Genomic DNA, 27,219 nt, shown 5'->3' on the forward strand with positions numbered 1-27,219 from the left:
GCTGTTTCTCGGCTGACTGGGTCCATCCAAATCACAGAGACCTGGACAGATGGAATCTAAGTAGGGCCCACTAGTGAGCATGCAGGCTTCTGCTTCCTTCACAGATGAATAGGCTACGAGCAGTCTGACAGGCCGGGACACAGATTGGTGACTTAATGGGGCATAAAGGTGATGGACTGAGGTTCCCTGTCAGGGTTAACGTTAATGCATTTATGGTTGGATTTATATATGAAAGAATTCCTCTAACATTTGCTTACTGACAAATTCATTTGCAATGGATAGTTTCACACAATGATAGTGTTCCAACCAACATTTCTGTTTATTCCAGCGCCGCAGTCAGCTAGCACAACACAAAAATACAGGTCAGTTACAAATTATACAAACTCACTGTCTGCCAGTATGTGGGTATCTTTTACCTTTAAAATACTTGCACCACAGCATTACAAACAAGCATATCGGAATTATTTGGACAAAAGAAATGCAGTACAAATAAGTATCCTCTGTTCTTCCCTCGTCACACTATTTCACCAGGATGGTCAGGTCAATGGACTGGGTGGACAGTATGGATAGTTATGAGAAAACGACATAAACCCCCAGTGAAGTAATGAAAACCTGTTACTCCAGTTGGTGAGAAATCACGAGTAAGTGGGTGGACTGTCTCTGAGGATAGACATCATGAAAGATGTATCAGGCCAGTTTCTCCAAAAGAACTTCCACTCCTTTACAGTTCTGGATCTTCTGTAGTTCTGGAGTGTAGGCCTTCAATGCCTCCCTGACCTCCTCTGCAACAGTCTCATCCGCACTGTTCAGGAGACTGTAAAAAACACAAAAAACAGATATGTTGCTGAAGGTAACCTTTACACATATCCCACATTACAAAACAAATGACTCATCTCGTACCTGCTTAGTGAAACATTTCTACCCATACTAAATTAACCAAGGCAAACTATTTTTAGCGAAGAAATTAGTGAACATCGAGCATTAAATTGAATTATTTTCAGTGTTTCCTCTATTTGCATTTAGCAGCAGTGCACTGCCCCTGTTAAATTGTGGCCGCCACTGCAAAAAAATGATTACAAAATAAATAAAAAGTTTTATAATGTAGATGTAGATATGCCCCCGGAAGCCAGAGCCCTGCCCCCCCCCGCTAACTGCCACCGCTGCTGGAGAAAAAAAATCTTAAGAGAAAAACTGATTTGATATGGCAGGCTACAGCTATAAATGTAGACTTCAGAGAGTGAATCAGACAAATCTCTCACTGCTTAGAGACTTAGAGAGATTACAGAAGGACAATGGGCACAAAGACATGGCAGGAGGAGGCGGGACAGTGGAACAGGACAAGAGAAGGACTGAAGGAAGGGCTAGAGTGAACAGGGGCTAGAGAAGAGAGGCAGAGAAATGAGAGAAGAAAATGAAAGCCAAGGAATTGAGGAAGCGTAATCCATGGCTTGTGTTGCTGTTTCATAATGGGCAGCTGTGCCCAACTGCCCGCCCCTTTCTCACCCACAGCACCCAGTGATATGGTGAATGAATACAAACAGCCACCCTGTAAGACTTGCTTAACCCCCAGCTGACGCCTGCCTGTTCTCGCGTTACACTCAATTTCACTGGCAACAGCTAGGATGATACGACAAGCAGAACATCTATAGTGATGGGAAGATTTAAATGTTTAAATCAAGACAAATAACTAAGCTTAGTCTTTTGTGATGGTGTTTTGTATTCCTGAAGTGTTTGGCCTCCAGAGACCTTGATCCAAGTTCAATTACCATTGTCATGGCTCAGTGAGTTTCGCTGTCATGGTAGACATTTCTAAGCACTTCTAGTTTCAATCTGTTTACAACTGTTTTTTTTCTCTCGTTCTGAACAAAACCATTATTTCATCCGTTCCACTGTTCCGACCAGCAAAATTAAGTTCTGAACCGGTTCGAACCAAAAATAAATAAACGGTTTATAATTGTTCCTTTCTACATTAAATTACTTCAGACAGAGCAGCTCGCTATGGAGCAGGCAAGCTGAACCGGTTCCAATCTCTGGTTTACAAGTTTTGCAAGGCTTGGATTGTTCAAATGGAGGAAGTTTTCCCCCAATTCCTAGGAAGGAGCTGGTATCATTTCTGTTCTACTTTTATTTATTTTTTACTGTTAGGCACTGGGCTCCCGAGTGGCGCAGCAGTCTTAGGCACTGCATCTCAGTGCTAGAGGCGTCACTACAGACACCCTGGTTCGAATCCAGGCTGTAGCTGTATCCCAACCGGCCGTTATTGGGAGTCCCATACGGCAGCGCACAACTGGCCCAGCGTCGTCCAGGTTTGGCCGGTGTAGGCAGTCATTGTAAATAATTTGTTCTTAATCTCTCTAGGGTAGGGGGCAGTATTTTCACGGCCGGATGAAAAACGTACCCAAATTAAACGGCCTACTACTCGGGCCCAGGAACTAGAATATGCATGTTATTTGTAGATTTGGATAGAAAACACTCTGAAGTTTCTAAAACTGTTTGAATGATGTCTGTGTATAACAGAACTCATATGGCAGGCAAAAACCTGAGAAGAATCTAACCAGGAAGTGAGAATTCTGGTGCTTGTAGTCCTTTCAAGTCATTGCCTATCGAACACAGTGACTCAGGGTTCATTTAGCACTTCCTAAGGCTTCCACTAGATGTCAACAGTCTTTAGAAAGTTGTTTGAGGCGTCTATGATGAACAGAGAGCGAACAGAGGAAGTTGGAAGTTGTTGACTCAGGAAGGTACTGGCGTTCATTGGCGCACATTCACGTGAGAGTTAGCTGTGTTCCAAAACGTTTTTCAAGACATTGCAATCGTCCGGTTGGAATATTATTGAAGTGCTAAGTGATAAAGGCCCTAAAGATTGATGCTATACAACGTTTGACATGTTTGAACGAACGTAAATAGAACTTTTTTTACTTTTCGTCGTGACATTTTTCACGCGCTTCCTACATTTGGAGTAGCTAACTGAACGCGCTAACAACAAGGAGCTATTTGGACATAAATTATGGACTTTATCAAACAAAGCAACATTTATTGTGGACCTGGGATCCTGGAAGTGCCTTCTGATGAAGATCAAAGGTAAGTGAATATTTCTAATGCTATTTATGATTTTAGATGAGTCCAAAATGGTGGGTATCTGTATTGCCTAGTGTATTTTTCTGAGCACCGTACTCAGATTATTGCAAAGTGTGCTTTCCCCGTGAAGCTTTTTTGAAATCTGTCACAGCGTTTGCATAAAGGAGACGTTCATCTATAATTCGTTGAATAACAGTTTAATATTTTATCAACGTTTATGGTGAGTATTTTTGTAAATCGTTGTGCTGATTCACCGGCAAAATATTTTCTGAACATCACGCGCCAATGTAAAATGGGGTTTATGGATATAAATATGAACTTTATCAAACAAAAAATGCATGCATTGTGTAACATGATGTCCTAGGAGTGTCATCTGATGAAGATCGTCAAAGGTTAGTGCATAATTTTAGCTGGTTTTCTGGTTTTTGTGACGCCCGTCCTTGCTAGGAAAATGGCTGTGTGCTTTTTCTTGTGTTGAAACTGTCCTAACATGATCTTTATGCTTTCGCCATAAAGCCTTCTTGAAATCGGACAATGTGGTTACATTAAGGAGACGTGTACCTTTAAAATGGTGTAAAATAGTCCTTTGTTTGAGAACTTTGAATTATGACATTTTGTGGTTTTGAATTTGGCGCTCTGATTTTTCACTGGCTGTTGAATAGTGTGAACCGTGGGTGGGACGCTGCCCAAGAGAGGTTAACTGACTTGCCTAGTTAAATAAAGGTTAATTAAATAAAAAAGCACCAGTTTGCTTGCTTTGCAGTATTTGCCAATAGTGCTACAGTTTGTGTCTGGCTAGAGGAATTAGATCTAACAGTGTAGATAGAGGTACTCACGAGCAGAGCACGATAGCCCCACGGTTCACTGCAGCCCACGTCTTTAGCTTGTCCATCCCCACCTTGTCCAACAGGACCCTGGAGAAACGCTCTGTGGAGACACGGTAGTCATGGTCAGGGGGATACAGGATAGAGTCACAGGTCCAAATGGACACGCATACAGCCATGTTTGCATTGTCTGTGAGTGGAGTGCTGTTTCAAGATCATACACTCTCCTAAGTATTTATTTATGGACAGTGAAACTAAAACTAAATTTGGCGCTATACTCAAGCTTTTTGGATTTGAGATCAAATGTTTCATGAGGCGGCAGTACAGAATGTTACCGTAATTTTTTCTACCCCCCTTTCTCCCCAATTTCATGGTATCCAATTGGTAGTTACAGTCTTGTCCGTACAGGAGTGGAAGTGACGGGACTCGTCCTCCGAAATACAACCCAGCCAAGCCACACTGCTTCTTGACACGATGCCCGCTTAACCCGGAAGCCAGCCGCACCAATGTGTCGGAGGAAACACCGTACACCTGGCGACCGTGTCAGCGTGCACTGCGCCCGGACCGCCACAGGAATCGCTGGTGCGCGATGGGACAAGAACATCCCTGCCGGCCAAGCCCTCCCCTAACCCGGATGACGCTGTGCCAATTGTGCGCCACCCCATTGCCCAGTCGCGGCCAGCTGCGACAGAGCCTGGACTCGAACCAGGATCTCTAGAGGCACAGCTAGCACTGCGATGCCACCTTTTATTTGGGGGTATTTTCAAACATATCAGTACTACTGTTTAGAAATGAAAGTACTTTCATTATTCTAGGCCCCATTTGATGGTGTCATAAGTATTTGGACAAATTAACATATATGTGTATTAAAGTAATCCAAAGTTTAGTACTTGGTTGGAAAGTATTCAGACCCCTTCCCTTTGTCCACATTTTGTTACGTTACAGCCTTATTCTAAAATGGATTAAATAAAAAAAAAATACTCAATCTACACACAACACCCATAATGACAAAGCATAAACAGGTTTAGAGAAATGTGTGCAAATGTATTAAATTAAAAACCAAAATACCTTATTTACTTCATACCCTTTGCTAAGATACTTGAAATTGAGCTCAGGTGCATCATGTTTCATTAAGATGTTTCTACAACTTGGAGTCCATCTGTGGTAAATTCAATTGATTGGACATTATTTGGAAAGGCACACACCAGTCTATATAAAGGTCCCTCAGTTGACAGTGCATGTCAGAGCAAAAACCAAGCCATGAGGTCGAAGGAATTGTTCGTAGAGCTCCTTGACAGAATTGTGTCGAGGCACAGATCTGGGGAATGGTACCAAAGAATGTCTGCAGCATTGAAGGTCCCCAAGAACAAAGAGGCCTCCATCGTTATTAAAATGGAAGAAGTTTGGAACCACCAAGCCTCTTCCTGGAGCAGGCCGCCCAGCCAAACTGAGCAATCGGGGGAGAAGGGCCTTGGTCAGGGAGGTGACCAAGAACCTGTCACTGACAGAGCTCCAGAGTTCCTCTGTGGAGATGGGGGAACCTTCCGGAAGGACAACCATCTCTGCAGCACTCCACCAATCAGGCCTTTAAGGTTGAGTGGCCAGACAGAAGCCACTCCTCAGTAAAAAGGCACATGACAGCCTGCTTGGAGTTTTCCAAAAGGCACCTAAAGCCTCTCTGACCATGAGAAACAAGATTCTCTGGTCTGATGAAACCAAGATTGAACTCTTTGGACTGAATGCCAAGCATCACGTCTGGAGGAAACCTGGCACCATCCCTACGGTGAAGCATGGTGGTGGCAGCATCGTGCTCTGGGAGACTAGTCAGGATCGAGGAAGATGAACAGAGCAAAGTACATAGAGATCCTTGATGAAAACCTGCTCCAGATCGCTCAGGACCTCAGACTGGGGTGAAGGTTCACCTTCCAACAGGACAACGACCCTAAGCACACAGCCAAGATGACGCAGTAGTGGCTTCGGGACAAGTCTCTGAATGTCCTTGAGTGTCCCAGCCAGAACCCGGACTTGCACGTGATATAACATCTCTGGAGAAACCTGAAAATAGCTGTGCAGACACGCTCCCCATCCAACCTGACAGAGCTTAAGAGGATCTGCAGAGCAGAATGGGAGAAACTCCCCAAATACAGGTGTGCTTAGCTTCTAGCATCATACCCAAGAAGACTTGAGGCTGTAATAGCTGCCAAACATGCTTCAAAAAATTTGCAAATAAAATCTGTTTTTGCTTTGTCATTATGGGGTATTGTGCGTAGATTGAGGGACAAAAAAAACAATAATACATTTTAGAATAAGGCTGTAATGTAACAAAACATGGAAAAAGTTAAGGGGTCTGAATTCTTTCTTAGATATAGGAGACACTTTAAAACAAACTTCTTTTTGATTATCTGTTTTCCCATGTATGAATCTGTTATTCAATGCATTTATATGGACTAATAGCAGAAAGGCCAAATTCAATGTTTCAGCATATATATATATTTTTTTATTTACACCCGAACGGGTCCTAAAATTCAAAATAGCTAACATTATTCCCAATTATCCATAATCATAGTAGCATCCACAATAATGTAGAAGTGTTCAGAAACATACATATATATATTTTTTTTTACATATTCTATTGTCATTTACAATACAAGTGACCCTAAAATGACAATACATTATTTACCATTAATTCCTATTGGCCACAACATAGCCCAAGCTATGTAATCATTGCATGCTAAAACTTTTGACTACTATAATACACATACAAGTGAATTTGTCCAAATACTTATGACACCTTCAAAATGGGGGGGGGGACTAGATACATGAAGTGCGTTCATTTCTGAATGGTAAAACGGATATGAAAACACCCTCAAATAAAAAGGAGACATCCTGTACTGTCGCCTTATATGAAACATTTGATTTCAAATCCAAAATACTTGATTATAGAGCCAAATTAAAAAGTTTTACTTTCACAGTTCAAATATATACATTTGTGAGGTCATATGTACGGTCAGCCCTACAGGTGATATTTTTTGCAGACGGTCATACCTTCTCTCCCAACCTCCTTCATCTTGGTGTCTTGTTCAATCAGCCATTTGAGCACCAGGTGCCCAGCAGGGTGTTCAGCCATGTGCAGCTATAGAACAGGAAACAGACATAAAACAGACAAAACATGTTCACACTGAATACCACCGTCTTTCTAGAGGACAGAAGAGAGAAACAGAATTTGCCCTTCAAGTGTTTCTGATACCAAGCCTGGACAATCATCCTGCAGTTGACCAGACAGACTGAAGCAAACCCAATGGAGACTCCAAAACCAAGTGCAATTCTCACCCATGAGACATTCTCCTAGTTGAATTTGACAGACACACCAAGCCCCAGACCCCTCACCCCCCGGTCCCCTCCTCACCTGCCCCGCCACTCCTCCTGGTGTGAAGTCGTCAGCAGCCAGCTCAGCCACAGCCTCCATGGCAGGATGCAGGTCCCCAATGGCGGACCCCAGAATGTCGCTGACGGTGACGCTGGAGGCCTTGTCCATTGCCATGGTGCGGGCGTGGTCACACAGGTGCTGAATGAGGTGCGGAGACACCGCCTCCAGGAGCTCCTTCCGGCGAAGGGCAACATCCTTCTTGCTGAAGGGACAGAGGGTCGGATGGAGACCATTTAAACATCCTTCTTGCTGAAGGGACAGAGGGTCGGATGGAGACCATTTAAACATCCTTCTTGCTGAAGGGACAGAGGGTCGGATGGAGACCATTTAAACATCCTTCTTGCTGAAGGGACAGAGGGTCGGATGGAGACCATTTAAACATCCTTCTTGCTGAAGGGACAGAGGGTCGGATGGAGACCATTTAAACATCCTTCTTGCTGAAGGGACAGAGGGTCGGATGGAGACCATTTAAACATCCTTCTTGCTGAAGGGACAGAGGGTCGGATGGAGACCATTTAAACATCCTTCTTGCTGAAGGGACAGAGGGTCGGATGGAGACCATTTAAACATCCTTCTTGCTGAAGGGACAGAGGGTCGGATGGAGACCATTTAAAGTGAAAAGCATGAAGCATTTATTTAATCTTGTCTATCCAATTGGGTTCAAAATAGCAATTTAGGTATGTTAAGAAGTGACTCTAGGGTAGGTTTGGTCAGTTAACCTGTTAGGGCTAGGGGGCAGTATTGACACGGCTGGATAAAAAAACGTACCCGATTTAATCTGGTTACCACTCCTACCCAGTAACTAGAATATGCATATACTTATTACATATGGATAGAAAACACCCTACATTTTCTAAAACTGTTTGAATGGTGTCTGTGAGTATAACAGAACTCATTTGGCAGGCAAAACCCTGAGACATTTTCTGACAGGAAGTGGATACCTGATGTGTTGTATTGACTTTAAACCTATCCCATTGAAAAACACAGGGGCTGAGGAATATTTTGGCACTTCCTATTGCTTCCACTAGATGTCACCAGCCTTTACAAAGTGTTTTGAGTCTTCTGGAGGGAGATCTGACCGAACAAGAGCCATGGAACGATGATGTCCCATTAGACACCTGGCGCGCGAGTTCATGTTGGGTACCCTCGTTCCAATACGTTATAAAAGAGTATGCATTCGTCCACCTTGAATATTATTCATGTTCTGGTTAAAAAGGCCCTAATGATTTATGCTATACAACGTTTGACATGTTTGAACGAACGTAAATATATTTTTTCCCCTCGTTCATGACGAGAAGTCCGGCTGGCTTAGATCATGTGCTAACAAGACGGAGATTTTTGGACATAAATGATGAGCTTTTTTGAACAAAACTACATTCGTTATGGACCTGTGATACCTGGAAGTGACATCTGATGAAGAGAATCAAAGGTAATGGATTATTTACATAGTATTTTCGATTTTAGATCTCCCCAACATGACGTCTAGTCTGTATCGCAACGCCGTATTTTTCTGGGCGCAGTGCTCAGATTATTGCAAAGTGTGATTTCCCAGTAAGGTTATTTTTTAAATCTGGCAAGTTGATTGCGTTCAAGAGATGTAAATCTATAATTCTTTAAATGACAATATAATATTTTACCAATGTTTTCTAATTTTAATTATTTAATTTGTGACGCTGACTTGACTGCCGGTTATTGGAGGGAAACGATTTCCTCAACATCAATGCCATAGTAAAACGCTGTTTTTGGATATAAATATGAACTTGATAGAACTAAAAATGCATGCATTGTCTAACATAATGTCCTAGGAGTGTCATCTGATGGAGATTGTAAAAGGTTAGTGCATCATTTTAGCTGGTTTTATGGTTTTGGTGACCCTGTCTTTGAATTGACAAAACATTACACACAACTCTTGTAAATGTACTGTCCTAACATACTCTAAATTTATGCTTTCGCCGTAAAACCTTTTTGAAATCGTAAAACGTGGTTAGATTAAGGAGATGTTTATCTTTCAAAGGGTGTAAAATAGTTGTATGTTTGAAAAATTTGAATTTTGACATTTATTTGGATTCAAATTTGCCGCTCTTGAAATGCACCTGCTGTTGATGGAGTGCACCACGGGTGGCACGCTAGCGTCCCACCTAGCCCATAGAGGTTAACATCCCTTTGTTCTAGTCTAGCTAGCTGGTTAAGGCAGATCGGGCGAGTTAGTGCATATATTGTTAGTTTTGGACTTCGGTTAGGGGCCTTTTCGGCTGTTCGGGCACACACATTTTTCTCTCTCTCTCGAGGCCGGTAGCCGAAGTCCACGCCCCCTCGTCTGTGATTTGCAACAGTAGGGATTCTTCAATAAAGTGTTATTCAATGAGCGCTGACTCGTTTTCATTCAAAAATATAAAAAAAGACAAATAAATATTGCGGCAAACATTTTAGTTAGATGTAAAATTGAGCAACTAAGATCTCCTCTGCAAAAACATCAACATTTATTTAACTAGGCAAGTCAGTTATGAAAATTCTTATTTACAATGACGGCCTACCGGGGAACAGTGGGTTAACTGCCTTGTTCAGGGGCAGAACGACAGATTTTGTTAGCTCGGGGATTTGATCTAGCAACCTTTCGGTTACTGGCCCTACGCTCTAACCACTAGGCTACCTTCTGCCTAATGACAGAGTTCTTGAGTTATCTTAGATGAATTCACTATTTTGAGGAAGTGTATACTGGACAAACAATACTATTGCCGCTTTTTTCTCATTTTCCAAGTGAAGGTCTTTTAAGCGAGTATGCAAGCACACTCGTTCGGTACACCTAGCCAAATCCGGCTAGGCACCAGCCAAACTGAAGTACGCGGACGCCTTTAGAAAGATTGGTAGGTGGTGGCAGGACTCACCTGTGGGCGTTTCCGTCCCCCTTCTCCAGCACCTGGATGATTTCAGGTAACAGGTGGGCAGGGTCTCGCGGGCTGAGCAGGTACAGCAGAACTTTCTTTCCATTCTTATTAGTGATGACATCAGGCAGGGAAGCAAGAATCTCTGATAGGACGGCCTGCTTCACTAGCTTGGTGTCGTCTATGCAGTCAAAGGCAGCGATGAGGACTAAGAAAGCAAACTCTCCCTGGAGAGAAAATCAACATACCAATCAGTAAGTCACACGTTTACATATTCGCATGTCCGACTGTGGCGATCAAATATTGTCTGTTTGTTGTTGTCTTGAGTACCATTGCAAACTTCTCCATGTAGGTCTTCATGGTTTTAATGATGACTTTTCTGTCCTGAAAGATAAAACAAATTAGTGTACATACAAAGAACACACACTAGTCTGTGGCTGGTGAGGCTCATCTCTCTAGAAGGCCTGAGTGAATACTCACCTTAGGTGTCCCATGCCACAGGCAGTGCATTGCTACTCTAGCTCCGTCGTGAGTGTGGGCCATATACACCACAGACTCCCTTATTGACTCAATCATTTCCTGTGAAGTCACATGATCAACATGGTATTAGAAACATGGTAGGATTCGCTCTGTCATTTCCACAGCCATTGGTGGTTTTACTTACAGTCCTCTGTTTGGCTGGGGCATGCAGGAAGAAGTCCAGAAACACTTTATGCACCAGAGAATGTTTGATCACAGCCTCTCTGTGGGAGAAGAGAACACGGACAGAAATCAAAAGCAGTATCTTGATTTATTATCTCGGTTTCCCTTGTGGAGGGTTAGAGCTGTGTGTGTACTCAATAATACCCACTTTGTGGCCATGGGGGTAAGGATCTGCTTCATCTCCTCCAAAATGCCATTAACCTTGTCTGGGTTCGCCTCCAGCACCTTCTCTAGCGTGGGGCACACTGCCGACTGTGAACAAACACGCCAACTGTCAGTAAAATTTGGCATAACATCCACTCCAGCCGATATTCACAGAGACAAGCAATCAGAAAGACGATCTCTTGGTAACTGGATTATGAGAAGGTTTCCAGACTTTTAGAACTACACTATTACACTGTGCTCGTGGGAGAGGTGTGGGACGTGTCCTGACCTTGAAGACTTGGAATGTGGTTCCGTAGAGCTCCTCGGTGAGCATGAGTCTCTGGGAGAGGATGGCCTTGTCGTTGTAAGCATACTCCACCACCGACGACGCCTCCGAGTGACGCAGCATCTGCCTCACTTTCCCCTTGAAGCCCACCATCACACCCGCAACCTGCTCTTTGCTCCTGTGGGATCAACGATACACACACCTGACGTCAGATTTTCATTCAGAAACCCATGTCAGGTTTACTTCTTTATGATGTAACAACACTGCCCTGTCAGAAACTAGCAGTGAGTAAAGAGACTCAATAGAGAGATCATTATGACTTGAATTTTCTCCCCAGATATCATTCTCCAAATCTTACACATGGAAGATGACAGGAAACGCAGAGATGAGTGTTCACAATGTAAACCAATCAAATGATGACCTTTATATTCGTCCTACAAGATACACCTTCATAACAGGATAACATTCCCCCATCCTTTAATAGCAGAGCCATGCATTAGATTGTAATTGAAACAACTTGTATCTTCAGCAAAGGTCACGACTACAGGGAAGGTTGCGATGAGTCAAGTTTTGAATTATTGACCTGATTCCCATTTCAACGTGTCCTAAACAAATGATCAGGGAATTCAACGACAGATCAGATCAAGCAGCACTACAAATTTGAAATGACAACAGCATGCGAGCACAAAGGATTACTGTTGAATCATGTACATACTATGATTTACAATGATGCGATTTACTCAACAAGATTACCCTTTTGTTGTTTTTACTATATTTTTTGGCCGGCTTTCCTGCTAGGATCTTATGCCATCAACACAAGATCGGATGATATGGAAAGAATACATCCATTGCTCGTGCGACGACTTCATGTATAAGCAAAATGTCTGGAGGAAGAAAAAGGCACACTTACCCATACATTAAAAACTTCTTCACAATATTTCGGGCATACTTTGATTTACTCAGCTCGACCATATCATCTAGGGAAAAGAATAACATCATTGAGATGTAGAGCATTGTGATTGACGTGACAAAAACAACTGACCACACTCAGAAGAAGAACAGATCATTAGAACAGAACAGTAGAACAGAGCAAACCACTGACCTTTGAGTTCATCAAAAACCTCCTGTCTTTGCTTGTCGGTCCCAAACTGGATGAAACACTGGAGGACTCTGGTGGAGTCGTGAGCAAATGCTATCTGAAAGAGAAAAACAATTTCATCTTTATCTGCAAACTTGAGCATTTGGATGCCATGCACTGAAAACTAATTTGAATAAGTCTACTGTGCTCAATTGTTTTATTGTACTCAAGTATTGACAGGCATTGTCTGTCCAATAATTTCAGCGGATGACAAATTCTCCATTGTGCCATGCTCTCAATTCGTACATTGTCGTGATTGACAATGCACAATCTACAGTATTTTTTTCATTTATTTTACCTTTATTTAACTAGGCAAGACAGTTAAGAACAAATTCTTATTTTCAATGACGGTCTACCAGGGAACAGTGGGTTAACTGCCTTGTTCAGGGGCAGAACGACAGAAACGATAGATTTGAATGGCGCTTTTCAGCAGTGTAAATGTTAAGACTGTACTCACTGTTTTTATCTTTCCTTTCACAAGTTCCTGAAGCTCTTTCATGAGTTTGATCCTCTTCTCTTTGTCGCAATCTTTCCTGTGTTGAAAGAGGGACATATAATAAACACAGGTCTACAATGTTGCCGTTGCCAAATGACATTTAGTCCTGAGGTGTTAAACTACTGCACCCTCTATAGCCACTGTGGTTTTTATCTGACCCTGTTGGCCATCTATGAATGTTTGAATGTCTTGAAGAATGGCCATGTACCAGGCACAGCCTGAAGAGGACTGGCCACGCCTCGGAGCCTGGTCCCTTCTCTAGGTTCCTGCTAAGGTTGAATATTTCCCTGGTATTTTACAAATGTTCCATCCCGACAATAAATCCCCTTTCTCCCAGGTAAGCCAGTATTTCCAGCCAAAACCAGAAGTGTTATTCAAAAGCATTATAACGCATATCAATAGACCCGGGTCGGGATTAGATTAGAGCATTGATCGGAAATTCAAGCCTGATACTACCTGAGGCCTACATTAAAGACATTTTATGAGGCTTAGCACGAAAAAGCCCAAATGATTGTGCCGTTCTCCAATAAATATTTGATATAGGCTACTGCACATTACGCACAACAGAAAAACATAAAGCCCATGGATGCAACTAGTCCCAGTAGGCTAATCTTGTAGTAACTGTATTACTGTATTAAACGGACTGGAATTACGCAGGTTCAAACCCTGATAAAGTAGAGAGAGAACACGCGATTCTGGTGCTGCACATGCAGCCTTCAAAGTTAGAAGTATAGGCTAAATATAATAGGGCCTATTTGTATTGTTAGTAGGCTGACTCATATATACCTTTCATAATATTTCCCCTAATGTTATTATCCTACCTCTTTCTATTGTTGCTCATTCCTTCCAACAGATTAATGAAATAAGTTACGTTGTTCTTATCTTCATTCTAATGACATCCTTGAATAGTACAGGACTAGAATTAGGTGTAGAAGGCTTTCACTTCGATGATTGAATGGTTATGGGTCTGAATAAATAAATGCTAGCCTACCGTATATACAGACACACATATTCGCATATAGGGCTATACATCTATAAATCAATCTAGAACATGATTATCTATTTTGGATGCAATTTCAATATAGTTGAAGTAGAGAGAGTGCGAGAGCGTGCTCGTGCATGCACTGATTTAAAGCAAGGATATTCGAGCGATATGCGGTTTTAAAATGCTGCAGGTGAAATAAAAAAAATCTTCACAATTAAAAAAATAAGGTGAGCCCTGACATCTAGATGGAGATTAGACGTAAATTAGACGCGCATTCAGTCTTTATATTACTGTAGCATAGACTACGCTGCAGCAAATGCAGGCCTACCTGAAAAAAAGTTACCATGATGAGATGATAGGTCTACGTGCATTGTGAACTGTGCTCCATACTGAGATGGGCTGTCTGTCCTCACCCGGAGCGTTGTTGATTCATCATGCAGAGTCCGTAAGGGAAGCCAAATTTAGACATCGCATATTATTTAACAGTTCCATTTCATGCCATGCTGTTCATAGAAATAATTTATTATAATTGACCTTTTGTTGCAGTTATTTATCCCGGGAATAGGCGCCGTGGTTTTGTGCGGTAAATTAACCGGGTTCCCAGCATTCAACCCTAGTTCCTGCCTTTCTATGGAGTTTTTCCTAGCCACCGTGCCTCTACATTGGTGGCTCTTTGGGGTTTTAGACTGGGTATCTGTATAGCACTTTGTGACAACTAATGATAAAAATATATGCAACTTAATCCTACATTTTTTGTTTTGTTAAGACTGCATGTACAATAACTAATATAGCAGCTGCTTTAACCTACCTTCTGACCATCTCCCACACTTGCTTGGCTCTGCTCACTATTTGATAACTCTCCTTTTTTTCAGTCTGCTGCCGGTTCTGTTTCAGCTCCTTTTTCTGCTGTTTGAACTCGTCCCATTTGGGCTTCTTGGCCTCGGAACCTGAGCAAACAGACAGACAAGCGTTACACCATTGGTGTGATGACTGATCATTCATACAAAGATGAAGAAATCTAATAGACCTATTACAAAAAAATACTGTTAAAACATTTCCAACAAGCCATTACAAAATGTAGCCTATTTAAAGTGTGTTTGATAATTGGCTGTTGCACATATTTCATACCTTCCTCTTCCTTGGCCTTCCCAGGTATGAATTTTCGCTTTTTGGTGAACTTTCCATCTGTGGGTTTGATGTACTTTCCATCTGTGGGTTTTTTGTTCAAGAATTTCTTTGGAGCCCCCTTTCCGCCAGTCTTCTCAAACGTCTTGCCCTTTTCTCCACTGTGGGGTTTAAATGGCCTTTTCCTTGGTGATTTGCCTGTTGGTTTGGTCCCCGGTTTACCTGTACCTTCTGAACAGAGTTTGTAGCTAGTCAGTTAGTCCTACACATTGTTTTTACCAGTACATCATTAAACCAATATTTAAAAGTATAATATTTGTATTAGTAGTAGTATTACTTCTACCAATACGTTTACGTATTAACTTACCTTTTCCTTTCTGTATTAACTTCTTGCCACCTTTAGGGGAAAATATTTTCTTTTTGGGTTCCATTCTCAAGAACTCACTATTCAAAGGAAAAGACAAAAAGCGCAAGATCAGTATGTAGTTGCAGCTTACACTATCTATTAATCATAGTTCCAGCTTGAATACTGATTACTGTATGTGCTATTGCCATGTGTTTTCCAGCTAACTGCAGTAACTAGCTAGCAATAGCAAATAGCTAGTTAGCGTTCAGCTGACTTGCTAACGTTAGCTACTAAACCTGACAGGCCAGAAAGAACTACAGGTAAGGTATAAGGTGTAATAATTAAACAAGTCCGGTAGAGTTATTTTCACCGACAAAACAGTCATGTTAACCACATTATTTTAGCATTTTCCTATGCTGAAGACAAAATACACACGTTTAGCTACGTACCTTGACATGCGTTCTGAACTTAACGGTTTACGGCATGAACCTTCCAATCAGAAAACGTCCTGACTGCCGTAAAATGCATGGGTTGTTTTTTATTGCGACAATACTAGAACGATACGGCATATTGTGCAGTGCCTGGGTTGTCACTAGTTACCACAGCCACAAAATCAGAATTGGCAATGTCGTAGACATTAATGAAAAGAAAATGTTGCTGTTTTATGTTAATTTAAGGTTAGGTATACGATTAGCAGTGTGGTTATGGTTAAACATCACATTTGAAGAAGATACATTGTAGAAATAGGCGGGGTTTATGACATTTTCTGGCTGTGGTAACTTGTGGGGACCCTGGGAGGTTAGTGCAATCCGGGATACTTGGGACGTTCCTACCATAACCCGTCTAATAGCTTTGTTAAAATTGAGTTTTCGTATCAGGTTTTGCAGAATTTACACAGCAAGTTAGGAGAATTAACGTAGCCAGTTATGAGAATTAGGTTAAGGTTAGGGTTAGGTAAAATGCGAAACAAACCCCAAAAAACGGCGTAAATTTGCCAAAAGCTAGCTGTAATCCATCTAGACATGACCCGGCGCCTGTTTTTGTACCTGATAAATCATTATATTACATTTATGATATCTATGTGTTTACAGAAAAAACGGTGATACTTACTGTAGTAGCTAAGTAACCTAAGTCACGTATAGTCATGGCTCAATCTATCCCCTGAATAGCCCAAGAAAGTCACTCATCACCACCATGTTGTTTTCACCTGTTCCTTCAAATCAATGATTTTCAAATCCAAGTCAGAGCTAACGAGCCCGGGACCGAAATGGAACCAGATATGTGTTGATTAGAGAAGTAATGATAGGTTATTGTTATGGATAACACAAGTTTATTGGTTTCGTATTACAGGTTTACGATACATACACGTGTATCTCTCAGTGCATTACTATTGTAGATCCACTTGGTGTCTCTGTACACTATAATGCATGAAATGTAGCTTTGGCTATATGTTTATGCAAAATAAAAACATATTCATGTACATTCAAAGTTCTTTCATGGACAGTTTTATAGCGAAGGACATGAAGGCTCCTGGAACTTGATTGGTGATCATCACTTCAGGCATACCTTTGGAAAGAAAATGCATTTTTAACCAAACAAACAAAGTCAAACTCCTGTTGGATGGAACTATGCACTTTCCTACAAAGGGGATATGTCATGGACTACACTACTAACCCTGCAGGGCAGTTCAGGTGTACTTTACCTAGCCTATAGTCCCCGGGCTTGTGCCACACTCTACTCTGTAAAGGGTCTGTCCACACTCTTTGCTCCTGCATTGTCTGGAGGTTCTTACACCAGCAGCCAACTGTGTACCCTAAACAGGCAGACAGACAGAGGTGTAGTCCAGGCACACTACAGAGCACATTAGGCAAGTAGGAAATAACAATACTACCATATCTACTCGCTTCTACCAAAAGCTGTATTAATTGAAAGGATATGAAGAGAATTTAAGCTTCTGCTATGGACCAACATTATAGACATCTGCATACATAGAAGAATAAGACATAATTGAATCTCACTGTTGAACCAAACAGCAGCTGCTCACCTGAAGAAAGGGTTCTTTAGATCCAAACTGTTGCCAGATTTGAAGCCTGACTGATCAACGACTGCTGTGATGTGAATGTCGTAACTCTGCCTGGTAGAGATGAAGAGCAAAAAGCAAACAATATAATCTCTGTATAATATTGTTTCCATTCCCCAAATTTCCCACATTCCATTTCTGTAGTACAGACACTGTCCTTCTCCGGCTTACCTTGTGTTGGCTATGAACTGGACAGATCCGGACAGAGTCTGTCCCACCTTGCCAAACAGAGGGGTCTGGAAGAGACAGCGGACCTGGTACCAGTGAGTCAGAGGTTCACTAGGAGCAGTGGACAGCCACACTGTCATCCTGCAGAGAGAAAGGACTCAAATGAACAGAGTATATCTACTGTACCCCCATGGAGCCTGAGACAACGCTTGTTTTTTTTAACAATGAAAATAATTGAAAAACATCACACCAAGAGGTCTTACTTGGATCCTATAAACGCTACGTCAAACCAGAAGGCCAGCCCATGGATCAATCCAGACTGGAGCAGTTTAAACACAAATGGAATCTCCATCCTGCAAAACATATTGAAATGGAATGTTTATTACAGCGACATTCTGTCATTATCACAGATTTTCTCTTATCTGCCAATACAGTTTCATAGCTCATAATAAGAGCAGTGCAATTACATTTGTGTTGTTGTTGAAAAAGGACTTAGACAATCACCTGTGTAAGTCCTCTTCTTTAGCCTCCATGAAATTGATGCAGTGCTTGACAGATTTTGCCATTAGAATCGACATCTCAAATGTATCCTACAACAAAATGAGGACAATGAGGATAATTGAACATCTTTGTATTATTTCACAGTATGTATCAGCATGAATGCAATTCTAGCCTCATTGAACCGAGGTACTCACAACTATGGGCTGTTTGAAAAACTCATCAACTGCAGAACTGTGAAGACCACTCAGGTTAACCCCATAGAAACAGGTCTGGTGCCTGCAAAGAGAGTGTGGCAGAACAATAAGGCACATAATGTATTAGATCAGAAGATTCTGCACTTAAGCCTAACTTGTCCAGGCAGACACAACTGAAACTCATGCTGTAAAATGTATGAGCACCAGGTTAAGAAGGATTTCGGCATTCCTAAAAACTGAAAAGGCTTGTCATCCCCTCATAGTAGTGGAGCAAAGACTGACACTACACCATAGTCCTCTTGCTGGAAAAGGCATGCAGGCCACTATCTTGTAACTTTATAAAGCTTCAAGGGGAAAAGTGAAGTGTATATATGACAGCGTTGATTTCATTGCACGTCCCATCTTGGTGAAGTGTCTTTGGTCCCGTATTGTTATAAATGGGTGGTGTAAAAGACTTGCATGTGAAACACAAGATGGGTGTGAGATGAAGTGCATTAGATTATCACTAATAACCTTTTCAGTATGTTCAAGCTTGAGTGAGGATGCTGTTAGCACTAGTGAACTGGTGCGGGTGATATACAATATAACTACAAAAGTATGTGGACACTCCTTCAAATTAGTGTATTCGGCTATTTCAGCCACATTTTGCTGACGGGTGTATACAATCGAGCACACAGCCATGCAATCTCCATAGACAAACATTGGCAGTAGAATGGCCTTACCAAAGAGCTCAGTGACTTTCAATGTGGCACCGTCATAGGATGCCACCTTTCCAACAAGGCAGTTCGTCAAATGTCTGCCCTGAAAGAGCTGCCCCAGTCAACTGTAAATGCTGTTATTGTGAAGTGGAAACGTCTAGGAGCAACAACGGCTCAACCGCGAGGTGGTAGGCCACACAAGCTCACAGAATGGGACCGCCGGGTGCTGAAGCGCGTAGCACGTAAAAAACGTCTGTCCTAGGTTGCAACACTCATTACTGGGTTCCAAACTGCCTCTGGAAGCAACGTCAGCACAATAACTGTTCTTCAGGAGCTTCAAGAAATAGGTTTCCATGGCCGAGCAGCCGCATACAAGCCTAAGATTACCATGCGCAATGCCAAGCGTCGGCTTAAGTGGTGTTAAGCTCGCCGCCATTGGACTCTGGAGCAGTGGAAACGTGTTCTCTGGAGTGATGAATCGCGTTACATCATCTGGTAGTCCGACAAACAAATCTGGGTTTGGCGGATGCCAGGAGAACCCTACCTGTCCGAATGCATAGTGCTAAATGTAAAGTTTGGTGGAGGAGGAAAAATGGTCTGGGGCTGTTTTTCATGGTCCGGGCTAGGCCCCTTAGTTCCAGTGAAGGAAAATCTCAACGCTACAGCACACAGTGAAATTGTAGACAATACTATGCTTCCAACTTTGTGGCAACAGTTTGGGAAAGGCCATTTCCTGTTTCAGCATGACAATGCCCCCGTGCACAAAGTGAGGTCCATACAGAAATGGTTTGTTGAGATCGGTGTGGAAGAACTTGACTGGACTGCACAGAGCCCCAACCTCAACCCCATCGAACACCTTTGGGATGAATTTGAATGCCAACTTGCGAGCCAGGCCTAATCGCCCAACATCAGTGCCCAACCTCACTAATGCTCTTGTGGCTGAATGGAAGCAAGTCCCCGCAGCAATGTTCCAGCATCTAGTGGAAAGCCTTCCCAGAAGAGTGGAGGCTGTTATAGTAGCGGGGGGGGACCAACTCCATATTAATGCCAAAGATTTTGGAATGAGAAGTTAGACTAGCAGGTGTCCACATACTTTTGTTCATGAAGTGTAGGTGTGTAAGTGAGAAGGAAGGCAGAGGATTCACAGAGGAGCATTACAACATCTATCCGGTATCTCCATGTAAGCATGGCATCTGCGCTCATGTGTTGAATGTAGTGAGGGAGGAAAACTACAGGCAAAGACATATTGCCATATTGCCCTATCTCAAACCAACAATATTTGAGCAGCAGATATTTTCTTTACATTTCTCTCTATGTCTTTGTGTCTTCTGCCACTGGCAGTGTGAGGACAGTTATCTGAGTAGAGGGGGTTCGAGAGGGTATGTTTGAGTCAGGTTTGGACTGAACTGGAGCGTTTTACGTTGACAGGAAACCCGCTTGACTGGGGTCACAGCCCAGTGCCAGTCAGGGGGGCCGATTAGCCTCCTGGCATGTTGCATAGCCCCACAGCCTGCCCGGGCCTCTGTGGGGGGATGTCAAATAAACCCTCATGGACACAGCTGTAAACAGTCACAGAGACTCATGGAGATGGAGGGGAGGGGAGCGTCAGGCAGGGCCAGGCCCAGACTGAGAGGCTTTGTGGGGGTGTGAGGCGGGGTCAATCATGGTCTGTTAACGCACTGGCATCCTGCTCTGCTCTGCTTCTCCCCAGAAGGAGAGGAGAGAGGGGGAAGGAGAGTACTATGAGCTCATCCCATACAGCAGTTCACTGTGTTTTCATGGCAGCCACACACACACCGCTGTCACAGTTAAGTACGAGTTAAGTTAGCACAGATGCCAACTGTGAAACCCCCTATGGAAAGCAGCACTAATCCAGAATACGAAACTAATAAGAACGTTTATTTGAGTTCAGCCTCCACCCTGTGGTGCCGGAATGACACGTGACAGATTCTGAAACGTTGTGTTTATTCTCTCACCAGAAGCTAGAGCGTCCATAGTGCTCGATGTAGAGCTGCTCGTCAGTGAAGGGAGCGAGGTGCATGTCGCTACAGGTTGGGAACATCATACCTGAATAGGTAGAAGAGAGACATGTTTGGTGTAACGTTAGCTGAACAAAACGATCAACAGATCAATCCCAGCATGTAAAATAGCCTCTGTTGGAACTCAACTGACCCTTGGGTTTGAGCCACTTCCTGGAGTGGAGGTAGCTCTCCAGCATCCTCTCGTTCAGCAGCATGTAGCCAATGGGCTCTGAGATGATCACGTCCACCTGCTCAGGGCACGACACCTCCTCAATCTTTCCAGCCAGGACTATGATCCTATCTGACAGACTATTGCTCTTTACGAGCATCTGAAGGGAAAACACAAAACATTGCTGTCCCCCCCAAAAATGACATTTGTTTTTTGAGTCAGATAGGGTCTGATCTTACTGATGCACCACTGCACGTCTGAGGCTTTGATGAAGACATCCTGTGTAGTATATTTGAGAGCAGATGTCTTGGATCAAGGGTATTTGTAGCTTGTTTCTTTACCTGAAATTGCATTAATCTGCTGTCTAAAATTAGAGAGAAATAATTAGCTGTTGACAAATTGTGTTTTGGTAAACCCTCATGCATGCAAACTCTCCCATGAAGTGCTCTGGTACATTACACTTCCCTGCTGTGTAAACAGGGAGTTCTACTTTAATGATGCGAGAGTTGCTGGGCTGCTGCTCCAGGGCAATTCCATGGTAACGGAATTACGCTTTGACTCAGATTTTTCACTTTAAAATGTATGCTTAACAAAACCATTGATTTAAACATTTAACAAACCATACAACTTTGTGCACAATAACTACTTTGAACAATTTTGCACCGAAAATTTCACAAAAACACATTTACTGGAAGAACTGTGCAGATGCTAAATTTGGTCACAGAATTATGGTAAAATCTCCCTCTGTTTTTTATGCGACCACGTCTGCTCAGTGGGTGAGGATGCTTGTTACAGTAAATGGAAAGAGGGTAGGTGGTAGGTGTCATGGTAGGTTTCACTAAGATCCGGGAGAGGAGACATTAACTGGGGAGAGAGAGAGAGAGAGAGAGAGAGAGAGCGAAAGAGAGAGAGAGCGAAAGAGAGAGAGAGAGAGAGAGAGAGAGAGGGGTTGTCCAGAATGTTTTAACACTCTAACTTTGACCACCAGACGACAGAAAGAGAAAGAAAACAGTTATGAGCTGAACATAACAGAATGCCAGAGGAAGGGAGGACAGTAGTACTGAACATAACAGACTGCCAGAGGAAGGGAGGACAGTAGTACTGAACATAACAGACTGCCAGAGGAAGGGAGGACAGTAGTACTGAACATAACAGAATGCCAGAGGATGGGAGAACAGTAGTACTGAACATAACAGACTGCCAGAGGAAGGGAGGACAGTAGTACTGAACATAACAGAATGCCAGAGGATGGGAGGACAGTAGTACTGAACATAACAGACTGCCAGAGGAAGGGAGGACAGTAGTACTGAACATAACAGAATGCCAGAGGAAGGGAGGACAGTAGTACTGAACATAACAGACTGCCAGAGGAAGGGAGGACAGTAGTACTGAACATAACAGAATGCCAGAGGAAGGGAGGACAGTAGTACTGAACATAACAGAATGCCAGAGGAAGGGAGGACAGTAGTACTGAACATAACAGAATGCCAGAGGAAGGGAGTACAGTAGTACTGAACATAACAGAATGCCAGAGGAAGGGAGGACAGTAGCAGGTGACCCCGCTGTGGTTTGTGACTACTGTCATTTCCCACTGTAGACAATTCAATTGCAGTAATTCCGATTTGGTAACAGAATTATGAGTTTTAATCACTTAATAATTCATAACAAACTTGATATTAGTAAAAACACTGCACAGTAACTAATTGGTAGGTTTACCTTTACTTGTTACTTCTGTGAACTTTCATTATCCTCCCTCCTCATGAGAGACATTAAAAAATGTCTTAAAGATATGTGGGTTTTTGGTAACGGAATCACAAGGCACAAAGTTTCTTAAAGCAAATAATTTATCCAAAACTAAACATAAGTATTGATATTAGTTGGCAGGAGTCTTTACTTCAACATTGTGTTCTGATGTATTTCTCATACCTTTTACTGGTTAATGTTGTGGTCTAAGAACCCTTTCCATCAGTTTGTTAGTCCCGATTTTTAGGATGGCAAATGTAGAAAAATGTATATATGCCTTCATTTCCCCAATATATAGACTCTTAGCTTTCAATTGACACACAATTTGATATGTTCCTATGAACTTCACAAGTTGACGCTCATGGGTCCTTTTACATGGAAATGCTCTCCATGCACACTGAGTGAGAGGGACAGACTGCTGGGTCTTCAATTACTGAGAGACTGAAGCATATGGTGTATTAAAGACATAAACCTGGTCAAGCTGGCCAGGCAAGACCCTCTGACTGGGAGTGTGACAGAGCCCCTCATAATATTGTTTCAAAAGGACATTGTCCACACTGGTTGGTTTTCTCTTGCTGTCTGCGTAGGTCATCATCCCACACCGTGGCAGAGCACCCTTCCTGTTTAATCCAGACCTTGGCCTGTGGAGCGTTCTTGTGAGGCAGTGACCCATGCACGTGCACGTGGACACTGACGCTGGCCAGGCATCCACAGGGGTGGTCCCAGGCTCTGGTTCACACTGTTTATATAGACCTCAGTGTAGGCCTACAGTATGATAGGGATTCAGCCTGCTCAGAGAGACCATGCAACCACCTCAACAGGAATACATTATGGAGGTCCACCATTTTGTCAAACTGAGTATACGGTTCGGCTATTGGCAGATCAGCTGCAATGTGGAAGAAAATAAATATGAAGGGACACATCTGGTTGCAGTCTAGAAACAAGCACCAGTAGAGTAGAAATAGAACAGGGAGAACTATGCCTGACTGTTAAACTAGAGGCCATCCATCCATGAAAATATGTTTCCTTCACCCTCAAGCTGGTTTCTGGGCCAAGAGCGGCCTCAAATCATTACACCCTCAGAATGTCATGCTCTGTGAGTGAAGCACGAGGTCCGTTTTATGGGGGCTGTTCTGTTCTGGAGGTGTGACTCTCGCTGAGATAGCGTTTCCAGGGTTGTGCGGTTTTCATCAAGGCTTTGTCCTTGGCTCCATGTAGACACCATGAGGATTGAGCTAGATGTGTTGACAACACAGGTGATTAGGGCTGTGATAAGTGATTCATCATCCGGGGTGTTTCGGGCCAAGCAATACAAATGACTTTATTCACTGGTCAAAGCCGTAAGGTTTTCCTTCTCTTTCTAGGCATAAGTGGTTTAAGCTGCTAAAACAGCAGAAACATAAATCAGATTTCAAAGCAGCATAGAACGTTCAATCATCTCAACAGACCAATAACGTTACTATTAAGAATTCTGGTGCTATAGATTGAAAATGCCAGATAGCGCATGTTAAAGTGCAAAAGGATGCTCGTTTAACATTAACTTTCACATTTCCTGGAAGGTTGACAGGAAAACAATCAGATGCTGCCAGAGTAGGCCGTATGGTTGAAAGGTAAAACAGATGCCTTTACCTCTGCAAATTTGGCTACAGGGCTGGCCTCCACAGCATATACCCTCTTCGCTCCTGCCTGGATGGCGAAGAAAGACAGGATCCCTGATCCACTGCCAACATCAAGTACTATCTGGGTACAAGAAGGAGCCAGACATTACATCTGCATGCAGTAACAGACAAAATGTAAGACATGATCAGGTTCTATGGATAGGTGTGGTTCTGGTTATGTGGTTCCACTCTTACCTTGTCCTTGAAGTCCGTCTCGTTTAGCAGAATGGCCTTTTGATACGTGGCTGTCCTCAAATAATCCTGCAGCATATTCTGTTGTTGTGATAGACAGCCATAAAACTACAGAAGAAGGGAGGACGAGGTTCATTCACAACCTAGTACACCAGCAGTTTGTCTCTCTGAGGGCCTAGTTGACTTTTACAGTAAAACTACCTGGAAGTACTGCAGGGCTGAGGAGTCTTCAGTTCTCTGGTCAAACACTGATTGTTGCCTTTCTGCTGACTTATCTTCTCTTCTCAGCTGAATGTGGAACTCCTGAAACTCTGGGGTCAGAAAACAACGGGCTTTGTGGATGAAAACTCTTTTTGACTGTGCAAAGTAGGCTTCCATTTTAGCTAACGTGAGAAGTTTTATGTGTGCCCTTACCACTCTGTGTTCTGAACTGCAAGAGAACACTCAGGCAGCCAACGGTGATGAGGAAAGATTGGGTGCCCACCCGACAACAGTCTGTTTCCCTGGTGACTGTGAATTTGAAAACACAGACCCCATCACCTGCAAACGAAAAAAACACAACAGACAGTTAATTCAAATACACCCAAATACAAGACCTCTGTATTCTCACTGTATTCTGTGTCATCCACTATCAAGGGGGCTGTTCCTCTGAGTTATCTACCCCAAGTCCATTCATTTGTTCTTGGCCTTTTGCAAACGTATCAGCAAAGGAGCCATAAATAACAATGTGAGCCCTTAACCTAAGAAAACCTTCAGCATACTCTGGCAGCACGAGGCTACTAATGTGTAGCGGCACTATCTGATCCTGTGCACCAGCAGGCAGAGAGCTATAGCGGCTAGGACCACTGTACCGTATAGTATAGGAAAACACAGTCCAGGTACATACTGTCCAGTAGAACTCCATAACAACGGAGTCAGACACGCACACACGCATGCATATTGACGCCCCACATACACACATACACACACTTTCACACTCTCAACATATGCTGCTACTACTATTATCTATCCTGATAGGCTAGTCATTTTTACCCCTACCTACATGTACATATTACCTCAACTACCTCGTGCCGCTGCACATTGACTCGGTACAGGGACTGCTTGTATAGAGCTCCATTATTGTTATTTGTTGTGTTACTATTTTCTATTTTTATTTGTTCATTTGCTTACTTTTTTAACTCTGTATTGTTGGGAAAGGACTCGTCAGTAAGCATTTCACGACACCTATACGGCACGTGGGACAAATACAATTAGATTTGATTTGGTTTCTCACACGCACGCACGCATGCACGCACGCACGCATGCACGCACACACACACACACACACACACACACACACACACACACACACACACACACACACACACACACACACACACACACACACACACACAGGGTGCACACAACTGGGTAGTAAATCTCACAGACCTTTCAGCACTGCCTGTCCAGCGACCACACAGAAAGAAGTAAAATTGCCATATGGGAAAGTCTGTTGGAAAATGTCATACACTCCCACACACGTACACACACATACACATACATGGACTTCTCATAGACCAGGGAGAGGACAATACAATTCATTTTTTTTGTCTTAAAAAAAAAAACTATTGGCAATTTTATTCAGAAATAAAGAGAGCGTCATCACTATTTGTTCTTGCTTGTACTCATATGGAAAGAGCTAGTATGATGTATACAAATAAAAAAACAGTCATTTGATATATTAGCTTGTTCTTGTTTCTTGTATGTGTACTTACCATCCTGAATAGTGAGCTCTGTCTCCTCCAGCCCTGTGCTCAACTGTAGAGAAAGGCCTTGGTGTTGCCTCTGTTTGGCCACCTGTATCTCTCCCTGTACCTGGTCCTCATTCACAGTGAACAGATTGATGGAAAAACAGGTCACTTCTGAACTCCTCTCCATGGTCTCCATGGTCGCAGCTGTCGTAACTTCTGTAGTAAGGTTCTGTAGATGTGTCTGAGTTTGGTTGAGGTGGGAGGGGAAGGAGCTCTGGCAGGAGTCAAGGGGCGGGGACAGACTGTGTATAGGAATATGCTTTGAACAAAAAGAGAAGTTACAATCTATATATATATATATATATTAACTATAGCTAGATTTAGCTAATCTATTACAGCAATTTAGGCCAAGGCATTGAAGAATCTGAACAGATAAAGGTTTATTAATGTATAAAGGCAAAGAAAACAAACATTTTATTTAGAATTATGCAAATACATATTTGTATCATCAATGCTTGGATAACTTCCAAATTCAGTGCGAAAACATATTTTTCTAACATTATAATAAACACACTTTCACTTGAATAAAACTGACTTTCACTCATGTTCTATTTTGTTCACTTTTTACTATG

At 42.6% G+C, this 27,219-nt stretch overlaps 2 protein-coding genes across 7 annotated transcripts; both read right to left on the reverse strand.

Moving 5' to 3' along the window:
- Nucleotides 1–279: 279 nt before the first annotated feature.
- On the reverse strand, nucleotides 280–16,784 carry pum3 (pumilio RNA-binding family member 3). 3 transcript variants are annotated; one of them, XM_045714666.1, is made up of 17 exons: nucleotides 16,544–16,784; nucleotides 15,455–15,531; nucleotides 15,091–15,318; nucleotides 14,771–14,909; nucleotides 12,939–13,014; nucleotides 12,446–12,539; nucleotides 12,254–12,320; nucleotides 11,347–11,521; nucleotides 11,062–11,165; nucleotides 10,876–10,954; nucleotides 10,692–10,790; nucleotides 10,542–10,595; nucleotides 10,215–10,438; nucleotides 7,309–7,531; nucleotides 6,948–7,035; nucleotides 3,915–4,005; nucleotides 296–814 (listed from the first exon to the last, which is right to left on the reverse strand). In XM_045714666.1, exons 2-17 carry the CDS (start codon nucleotides 15,516–15,518, stop codon nucleotides 688–690), a joined length of 1,932 nt encoding a protein of 643 aa, XP_045570622.1. In that variant the 5' UTR covers nucleotides 15,519–15,531; nucleotides 16,544–16,784; the 3' UTR covers nucleotides 296–687. The 3 variants fall into 3 exon arrangements, with proteins under 3 accessions (NP_001133835.1, XP_045570622.1, XP_045570602.1); XM_045714646.1 differs by lacking the exon at nucleotides 16,544–16,784 and adding an exon at nucleotides 15,883–16,023; NM_001140363.1 differs by lacking the exon at nucleotides 16,544–16,784 and having other exon boundaries at nucleotides 280–814; nucleotides 15,455–15,530.
- On the reverse strand, nucleotides 16,744–26,838 carry carm1l (coactivator-associated arginine methyltransferase 1, like). 4 transcript variants are annotated; one of them, XR_006757509.1, is made up of 15 exons: nucleotides 26,612–26,771; nucleotides 26,286–26,298; nucleotides 25,272–25,397; nucleotides 25,059–25,168; nucleotides 24,861–24,965; nucleotides 24,637–24,747; nucleotides 21,247–21,424; nucleotides 21,051–21,141; nucleotides 18,377–18,458; nucleotides 18,186–18,271; nucleotides 17,945–18,034; nucleotides 17,685–17,822; nucleotides 17,478–17,567; nucleotides 17,136–17,246; nucleotides 16,744–16,999 (listed from the first exon to the last, which is right to left on the reverse strand). XR_006757509.1 is itself a non-coding variant. In XM_045689120.1 (13 exons), exons 1-13 carry the CDS (start codon nucleotides 26,781–26,783, stop codon nucleotides 16,990–16,992), a joined length of 1,389 nt encoding a protein of 462 aa, XP_045545076.1. In that variant the 5' UTR covers nucleotides 26,784–26,834; the 3' UTR covers nucleotides 16,744–16,989. The 4 variants fall into 4 exon arrangements, 2 of the variants coding, with proteins under 2 accessions (XP_045545076.1, XP_013984517.1); XR_006757508.1 differs by lacking the exon at nucleotides 26,286–26,298 and having other exon boundaries at nucleotides 26,612–26,838; XM_045689120.1 differs by lacking the exons at nucleotides 17,136–17,246; nucleotides 26,286–26,298 and having other exon boundaries at nucleotides 26,612–26,834.
- Between the last annotated feature and the right edge of the window lie 381 nt (nucleotides 26,839–27,219).

This window comes from Salmo salar, chromosome ssa01, assembly GCF_905237065.1.
Source record: "Salmo salar chromosome ssa01, Ssal_v3.1, whole genome shotgun sequence".
NCBI classification, from domain to species: Eukaryota; Metazoa; Chordata; class Actinopteri; order Salmoniformes; family Salmonidae; genus Salmo; species Salmo salar.

What these genes read in the sequence shown, in the direction of transcription:
- pum3 (XM_045714646.1), bottom strand. An exon ending in GGTTTTTGATGAACTCAAAG is followed by an intron (nt 12,321 to 12,445) that starts GTCAGTGGTTTG and finishes TCTTTTCCCTAG; the next exon opens with ATGATATGGTCGAGCTGAGT. An exon ending in ACATGGAGAAGTTTGCAATG is followed by an intron (nt 10,439 to 10,541) that starts GTACTCAAGACA and finishes TTTTCTCTCCAG; the next exon opens with GGAGAGTTTGCTTTCTTAGT.
- carm1l (XM_045689120.1), bottom strand. Translation starts at nt 26,783, where the DNA reads ATGGAGACCATGGAGAGGAGTTCAGAAGTGACCTGTTTTTCCATCAAT. An exon ending in TTTTCAAACAGCCCATAGTT is followed by an intron (nt 18,272 to 18,376) that starts GTGAGTACCTCG and finishes ATTTTGTTGTAG; the next exon opens with GATACATTTGAGATGTCGAT. An exon ending in CAGTTCATAGCCAACACAAG is followed by an intron (nt 17,568 to 17,684) that starts GTAAGCCGGAGA and finishes CATCTCTACCAG; the next exon opens with GCAGAGTTACGACATTCACA.